The 8,444-nt window shown below is 45.0% G+C and overlaps 1 protein-coding gene across 1 annotated transcript; it reads left to right on the forward strand.

Annotated features, from left to right (window-relative positions):
* The first annotated feature begins 2,404 nt into the window (after window positions 1-2,404).
* Window positions 2,405-5,392, forward strand: PCP4L1 (Purkinje cell protein 4 like 1). Its single transcript, XM_004688096.2, has 3 exons — window positions 2,405-2,461; window positions 3,689-3,743; window positions 4,342-5,392. The coding sequence occupies exons 1-3, from the start codon at window positions 2,405-2,407 to the stop codon at window positions 4,482-4,484; spliced, it is 255 nt and encodes an 84-aa protein (XP_004688153.1). The 3' UTR covers window positions 4,485-5,392.
* The last annotated feature ends 3,052 nt before the right edge of the window (window positions 5,393-8,444 follow it).

The raw sequence follows: 8,444 nt of genomic DNA on the forward strand, positions 1-8,444 counted from the left end.
TATATATACATAATAAGCAATCTATATGTCTTTTATAAAATTTGGATCATACCAATTTTTTAAAAAGATTTATTTATTTATGCATACAAGAACTGGGGTACAGGCCAGAGGTGTGGGGGTGAGAGGATTCAGCAGAAACAGTGCGGAGTAGAACAGGCAGATCCACTGAAACACACTGTTGAGGGGAGCAGTGGGCAGGTCAGGAGAATTCTGCTGTGCCATGTGGGTCAGCTCCCTGGTCAGGGATTGAACTTCTGCTGCAGTGGCTGTGTATAGCTTCATAGTGCTGCCCTTTAACCCGTGTTGCCACCAGGGAGGCCTGGATCATACCAATTTATACCCTACTTTTATAAAGTATCAGATAATTATTTTGCAACTGTGTATGATACTTTGCAAGATGCTAAGGATACACAAATCCCAAGACTTGAAAAAGTGGATTTTGGACCAATTGAAAATCAATGGGATCAACAAAGCTATCTTAGTTTGGTCCAGATTTTCACTTTCTAGTAGTCTTGTTTGACCTTGGTCAAGATCTTGAACATCTCTAAGCCTGGTTCCTCAACTATTGATAGGGATGAAAAAAAAGTAGGGGTGACAATGCCTCCTGGATTTCAGAGGATTAAATGGGATCATGTTTGGCTCATAATTCATGCTCAGTAAATATTATTTGGGTACCAGTCTTATCTCTTCTCTTAGCCTGCAAAGTTGAACACTATTTTCCCTTGTTTCATCTAAATCCAAGGCCAGTAACCCCCATATGAGTCTTTAGTGCTGTCCAGCAATCCTGCCACACCTCACCAGTCACTCACCCTCTTACTTTCCCTGATTATTTCACTCATTCTCCTTAAGCTGTCAATACTTCCTACTCCTTCTATACTCTTAGCTGACAACCATGCTCTTATTTCACTGAGAAAATAGAAGCAATCAGAAAAGACCTTCTATATCCACTCTTACTGGCCACTCGACTTGCATCTGTAGCCTTATTTCATACCTTCATTCCTGTATTGTAGATGAAGGCCAACCCCTTTCCTGGCCACTAGATCCATTCCCTCTTGCCTATTCAAGACATCGTGCTAGTAATTCTGTCCTCTCTTTCATCATCAGTATTTTTTTCTCTACGAAATCATTCTCATCTTATCAAAACACCTTTTGATGACTGCATTTTCTTATTGAGCGCCTGTCTAACTTCTCTGCTGTCCTTTAAAATAAAGTTCTTGACAGGATTATCTTATTCAAACCTCCATCAGCACATCCTTCTACCAGGAAAACTGTGCCTTCCTCACCTATAATTTCCTATCACTTATACCACTATCACCCTGGTCCAAATCCCAAGACCTTCATAATTGTTTTCCCTGGATTCTCTCTGGCCTCTGTGTAGTCTCTTCTCCAGCCAGCAGTCAAAGCAATCTTTTAAAACATAGCAGACCATCTTTCTCTCTGTCCCATACTCTGTAATGTCTTTCCATCAACTCAGAAAAGAGTCTGAAGTCTGGCCTCTGCTGATGGCACAGGGGTTAAGTCTTAGCACCATTGAGATATCACCAGCCATTTCAGTATGAGTTCGATCCCTGGTTAGGGAGCTGACTCACATGGCGCAGCAGACCTCTCCTTTCTCAGCTACTGTTCCCCTCAGCAGTGTATTTCGTAGATCCACCCGTTCTGCTTCCCACTCTGTCTCTGGTGAATCCTCACCCCCCACACCTCTAGCCTGTATCCCCGTTCTTGTATGCATAAACAAATAAAATAAATCTTAAAAAAAAAAAGAATATAAAGTCTTTGCCCTGGTGTCCAAAGATCCTCATTCTGACTGCCTGTCTACCTTCATTTCTTAGGTTCTGTCCTGGTCACCTGGTTCCAGCCAGGCTGGTTTTCTTATTCTTCCTTGAAAACACAGACACTAAATCTAGCTTGGGAACATCAGCTCGATTTTTCATGTGCCTAGAAGGTTCCTCTCACAGATCTTAACCTGACTTGCTCTTATTTGTCGCTCAGTCCTCAAATGTTACTCATCAAGGAGGACTTCGTAGACTCTTCTGTTTTCGTTCTTATCACTTGTCACTTACTGGCATATTTATTTACTGAGTTCAGAGATTTTATTTTGCTAACTACTATATCTCCATTATCTACAACAATACTTGGCATGTATTACACACTGATTTATTTGTTGAAAGAGTGAATCTTGTGTTTCTTCTATACCCCTTTAGTGCATAGAATAGTGCTGAATACCAGTAAGTACTTGACACATATTTATTAAAATAGGGTAGAAACATCATTAATTACATAACATAAACTGGATTGTGTCAGCTTCTTAAAATAGAGGTCTTACATATGGCAGTCATTCAACAAAGTTTTCCATCCATAAAATGGGGGATAATGCTTTATATTCCATTGAGCTGTTGTGAGGATGAGCCAAGAAAATATTTGTGAAATCACCCAGTTCCTGTATTTTGGCAAATATCGAGTACCCAAAATTATACTTGATGAAGTGAATAACAGACTCCATGGGCAGTCAAACTCCTTAAAAAGATCCCCAAGGTCTTACATAACCTTCCCCACCCCCAGGTATCTCTGACCTCATCTCCACTCATCTCTCCTCCTTCCTCTATCCTCACTTCATCCCAACTTCATTGGTCTCTTGATATTCCTCAGACACCCTAGTCATACCTCTAGCTAGGTCTCAGGGGCCTTGCCCCAGACAAGCACAACTCTTTTTTTTTTTTTTTTAAAGATTTATTTATTTTATTCATACAGAACTGGGGTACAGGCCAGAGATGCGAAGGGTGAGAGGATTCACCAGGAACAGAGTGGGGAGCAGAACAGGCAGATCAACGAAGTACACTGCTGAGGGGAGCAGTGGTCAGGTCAGGAGAGGTCTGCCTCGCCATGGGGATCTCCTCCCAGGCAGGCAGGATCGAACTCTTGCTAACTCTTTCGGAATTGGCTTAAGCTTCTAGGTGCAGTGCTTTAACCCGCTGTGCCACCAGGGAGGGCCACAATCACAACTCTTAACCCCTTATCTCCATCTGCCCTTGGCTCAAATGTCACTTTGAGAGAAGCGCTGCCTGGATTCCTCACTGCCACCCTGATCTTGACACCTCCCCTTCCTATCACCATCACCACTCAACAAAATAAATGTGGTGGTTGTTTATTCACTTGCCTGCCAATACACTAAAATGTAAACTCAGTGAGAGCAGGGTTTTTATCTGTTTTGTCTTCTACAATTTCTCTAGCACCAAGAGATACTGATTGAAGGAATTTTTTTTTTTTTTTGCAGATTTATTTATTCATACAGAACTGGGTTTCAAGGCAGAGGAGCAGGGGCGGTGAGAGGCTTCACCAGAGATAGTGAGGAGCAGAACAGGCAGATCTCTGAAGTACACTCTGAATAGCATGCAGGGCAGGAGAGGTCTGCTGCGCCATGTGGATCACCTCCAGGGCAGGGATCAAACTCACACTAAAGCAGCTGTGACCAGCTTGCAGTGCTGCATCCTAACCCATTGTGCCACCAGGGAGGGCTGACTGAAGGAATTTCAATGACTTTTCCCTCTCTCACTGGACCTCAAGACCCACTTCAAAACTTAATTAAGGAATACATCTGGAAATAGGAGGCCTTAAAAGTGTGGTGAATTTAAGAGGTGGCAGCTTTATACTCCCACAGATATCTAATACTCTGATCTTTCACTTCCAGCTTAACACCAAAACATCCCCAGCAACCAACCAGGCACCTGGCCCGGAGGAAAAGGGTGAGTGGGGTTAGGCTAGGTAGTTCGTAGAAAAGATAAATAAAGGGACATGAGGACAAGTAAAGGTGGAAGCCTGGAAGTGCTAAAGTCAGGTGGAATAGGGAATGGATTAGTGAAACAGAGTACTGGGCTAGATGTATTCTAGCCATAGACTTCTTTGAACTTTTTCCTAAGAATAAACCAATGCACATTTACTTTTTGATTTTAGAAAATGTCCTAGACTGGAGACAGATGCAGTGATAGGAAGGAAGCTCAGATAATGCCAGTCACTATCTCTCCGGGAGACTGAGGGTCAGCTGGGGAAAGTGAGTGTACTTTGGGGACTCCGAACTTTAGGATTTAAGAGTAAGTGGTGGCAGAAGACATGTGTTGTCTTGGTCTGAAGTAACACGGTTAAGTAGCTACAGCTAATTCTCATCCTAGGTCCTTGACTCAAATGTTTAGGGACGTTTGTAGGCATTCCTAGCCCCAGCAAATAGTGGGGGACATCACAGAGTCCAGCAGAAAGTTGACTTTAACCACTGTATTGGGGGACCAGAGGAAGGAGCTGGAGCAATTCAGGTTTACTCATTAATGAATCTCTCCAACTGATCCGCAGGGAAAGCTGGTAATGCCAAGAAGGCTGAGGAGGAGGAGGAAATCGATATTGATCTGACAGCACCAGAAACAGAGAAGGCTGCCTTGGCCATTCAGGGCAAGTTCCGGCGATTCCAGAAAAGGAAAAAGGATCCCAGCTCCTGAGAAGCCAGTCTTGCTCCCCTCTCCCCGCTTCTCCACAGCTCTGACTCCTGTGTATTTGTCTCTTTGTCCCTCTAGTCTCTCATTGAGGCAAGTTTAACCATATATATTATGTTCCCTGCCCCCCACAAGCCATCACAGTAGTAGAGACAAAAGGAACCTGGGGAAGATGAATTCCACTGGCAGCCACTTGCCTAAGAGTGCAACAGTTTCTCCTCTTCGGGATGGGTTCCTTACTAATCCCCATGTATGCCCTATGGGGCTGAATCGCAAGAGACTTCGGGGTTGCTAGACGGACCCCTGACAATGTGGGAAGGGGAATGCCTTCAAGAAGGGTGCTCAGGGTGGGGCCTATGTACTGTTCTGTGGGGAACACCTCCCTCCTCACACCCCCTGTACCACATCCTCTGACTTCCCTCCTAGGAGCTAAGCCACAGTGGGGACCAGAGCCTCCCTTTCCCCCTGGGCAAGCCTAAATCAAACAGCTTACACATTAGTGCATGCAAATTAGATTAGTTCCAAGGAAGGGAGAGACAAAGGAAAGTTTCCTCCAACATCTAGTCTAGGACCATGAGGGGCAGAGGTGGAAGAGGTTCAGGGGGTCACAGACAGAAAAATGGGAACTTGGGTAGATTTGGGGATGACCGCAAAGTGAAGAGGGGAGGTCTCTGGAGACACAAGTTACTGCCAGTGCAAGTGTACATTATGAGGATTCTTGGGGCTTTGCTGACCTGCCTGCCTCTAACAAATCCCACTCCCTGCCTCAGTCTAGCCATCCTCAAAGGCCACACCAACCAAGTGATCCCTGTAGTGCCCACATGCCCCTGTGCCCCCACCCCATGGAGTCAGGGCACAAGTGGAATATTCTTTGTGGTTTTAGCATGTTTAATAATTATAAAAATAAAAAGAGCTCTCACATGGGTTCGTTAAACCTCCTGTTTTTTTTTCTGGGTGGGGGGGAGGGGGAAGCTGAATGTAAACCTGAGTCACCTTGGGGCTGCACAGAGATTGCACAGGAAATCAACTGCCTAAGCCATCTGATTCACCCACTTGCCCTCCCCCACCTTGCCCTCACCCTGATTCTCCAGCATATTGCTATCTCTGCTGCCACCAGCGGCACACCTGCAAGAGCTCACCCTCTCCCCCACTTCCAACCTAGCATACTGTGCACAGCCCTCTGAAAACAAAGCTAATCTTCCTTGCTCTTTGTACTCAAAGGACTTAGCCCTCATGCTTTCTCTCCCTCCCACATCCCCTCTCCTTTTGTTGTTTATAAAAGTTAGGAGAAGACAAATTCTTGGTCAATAGAGAAGACAAACTCTGGGTCAAAACCACCCTCATACTGAAGAGGTTAAACAACAAATAAAACCTAATGGTGGCTTCAGGTGGGCTTACATTGAGAAGTGATTTCCATACATTGAAACCAGAAGCTCAATGCTTAAAGGTGGAGCAAGGGACTGCTCTATCTCCCCCTACTCTTCTCTTAATAGTTACCTTTCCTCCTTTGGGTTAAGAAAATAGAAGTTGAGACCATGTAGCAGCTCTGATAGGAAGCAAAGGACAATATCCCTGCAGGTAACCTCTCTCCTGATGCTTATCCATGCAAAGCGAACATCATGGCTGCAGGCTTAGGAGGATGGGCCACGAACACATGGGAAGGCCCTATGGTAGAGGGAGTCCCGTGCTGATATCAGAGGAAAGAAGGTTTACATCTGCCATCTTTTCTTTCGAAAAGATTTGATTTAGTTTTACATAGAACTGGGATACAGACTAGAGGTACAGGGCAGGGAGGGGGGGAGTGAGATGAAGGGTGGGGATCAGAACAGGAGGATCTACTGAAATACACTGCTGAGGGAAGCAGCGGTGAGCAGGAGAGGTCTGCTGTGCCATGTGGGTCAGCTCCCTGCTCAGGGATTGAACTCGCTGCAGTGGCTGGTGATAGCTTCATAGTGCTGAGACTTAACCCCGTTTGCCACCGGGGAGACTCCTGGAATTTTTTCTGAGAGCGGTATTAAGAATGATGGTGACTTCTAATCCTGGCCTCATGGGCAAATAAAGGAATCACCTCATGGCCCCCAGTGTGTTCCGTGTGTCCTGGTAAACTGGGGTATTCTCCATTTCCTGGTCCCATGGACATGAGGTGGGAATGTCTGTGCTGCCCCTCCCTCTGCCCCATGGGATTGAGTAAAACAGGGCCCCTGTGCCTGGGGCAGGGGTTGGCGAGTGCCTAGTGTGGGGCAGGACGGAGCTCCTTCACCAGCTCTGGCTACCAGGGGGGTAGCTGCTGAGTCTGTTTTTGCTGTACTGACCTGAATTTAGTGCTGAATTGAATTTTTTCCTTCACCAATATTTCCCCAAAAGCATTACTGGTCCTCACACATATTTTATTTTTATTTTTGCTTTTTCTTTCTCACATGTATTTAAAGAAAGGTCATGGTGGACATCTGCACAGCTTGGGTGCAGAGAGTCCAGGGCCTTGCAGGTTTTTTCTCCCCTTCCTGGCCTGGAGATCTGTCCTGCAACCATGCCTGTACCTAACCTGGCCCACCCCCACTCTCCACCCCTGCCCCAAGATCCAAGCTTGACTTCCTCTTTGCATGTACTGGAGCTGGGGTTACTAGAGCAGTACTGGATGTCATGTGCTTGGTGTGGTTCATCCAGCTGTCGATCAGAATAGGAAGAGCTAGAACCCTGGAACAAACGGGGTCTCAATGACCAATAAAAGTTCTGCTCAGCAAATGGCACATCTTAAAACAACTAGCAACAACAAATGTTAGCAAGGCAGTGGACAAAAAGGAACTCTCCTGCACTGCTGGTGGGAATGCAAACCAGTACAACCACTATGGAAAACTATTTGGAGTTTCCTCAAACTGCTAAAAATGGAGCTTCCATATGACCCAGCAATCCCACTCCTAGGTGTCTACCCAAAAGACACAAAAACACTGATTCAAAAAGACACCTGCACCCCCATGTTTATTGCTGCTTTATTTACAATAGGAAAGACATGGAAGCAGCCCAAATACCCAAAAGTAGATGACTGGATTAAAAAGATGTGGGTACATATACACAATGGAATATTACTCAGAAACCAAAAAAAAAGAAAGAAAGAAAGAAAGAAACACATGTCTTTTGCAGCAACATGGATGGAGCTGGAAAAGATCATGCTTAATGAAATAGGCCAGAAAGAAAAGGAAAAATACTGGATAGTTTCACTCATAGCAGGAGTATAACAGACCAGGCGAGAAAATAACAATAGTGAACAGCTATATACCAGAAACATTTTACAGGGATGGACTGGGGAATGGGATCAAAAATAGTGGGGGAAAGGAATGTACTAGACTATGGTGATGGCACAGAGTGATTTGGTGATGGGAAGCCCACGGGGATTACGACTGAGATGGAAAAAGGCACAAAATGATGTAAAAATAAACTCATATTATTCATTAAAAAAAAGTTCTGCTCAGCAAAAGCAGATGACAGCAACTGCAGAAAGAAGGTCCAGACTTTCCAATGAAATGTTTCATAGTAAAGTTGCTTAAAATGAAGGTCTTTCAGAAGCCATTGAGCAATTTTCCACTTAAACAGGAAATACTTCCTCTCTAAACACACAAATCACGTCGGTATATGATGTTGAGGTTTACACTAACAACTATCTAAAACCTGCAAGAACAAAGAAAGGGCACGATAACAAAGCAGTCTGCTTTAGTCATGTTTGCAGAAGCAGCCGTGGTTCTCAGTAAAGATTCTGTAACTGGTAACTGGGTTCTCTTCCAGTCGCTTCCTCCTACTGTGGGGCACTCCAGCGGAACCTCTTTTCCTCAGAACCTCTCTTGGGGGCAGTGGGCTTGCCCTGGGATCTCCTCAGTGGGACTCTGATAGCCTGTTTTTTTCCTCGCTCCCTCTAGTTCTACTGTTGGGGCCTTTGATCCCTGAGTACTGATCACTGAAGATCATTAAGTTTCC

This window comes from Condylura cristata, unplaced genomic scaffold, assembly GCF_000260355.1.
Source record: "Condylura cristata isolate star-nosed mole 26May11 unplaced genomic scaffold, ConCri1.0 scaffold00024, whole genome shotgun sequence".
NCBI classification, from domain to species: domain Eukaryota; kingdom Metazoa; phylum Chordata; class Mammalia; order Eulipotyphla; family Talpidae; genus Condylura; species Condylura cristata.

Excerpts from the sequence above, each read along its gene's own strand:
- PCP4L1 (XM_004688096.2), top strand. The coding sequence starts at position 2,405 with ATGAGCCAAGAAAATATTTGTGAAATCACCCAGTTCCTGTATTTTGGC. Across the intron at positions 2,462-3,688 it reads TGTATTTTGGCAAATATCGA|CTTAACACCAAAACATCCCC; the intron begins GTACCCAAAATT and ends TTTCACTTCCAG. Across the intron at positions 3,744-4,341 it reads ACCTGGCCCGGAGGAAAAGG|GGAAAGCTGGTAATGCCAAG; the intron begins GTGAGTGGGGTT and ends ACTGATCCGCAG.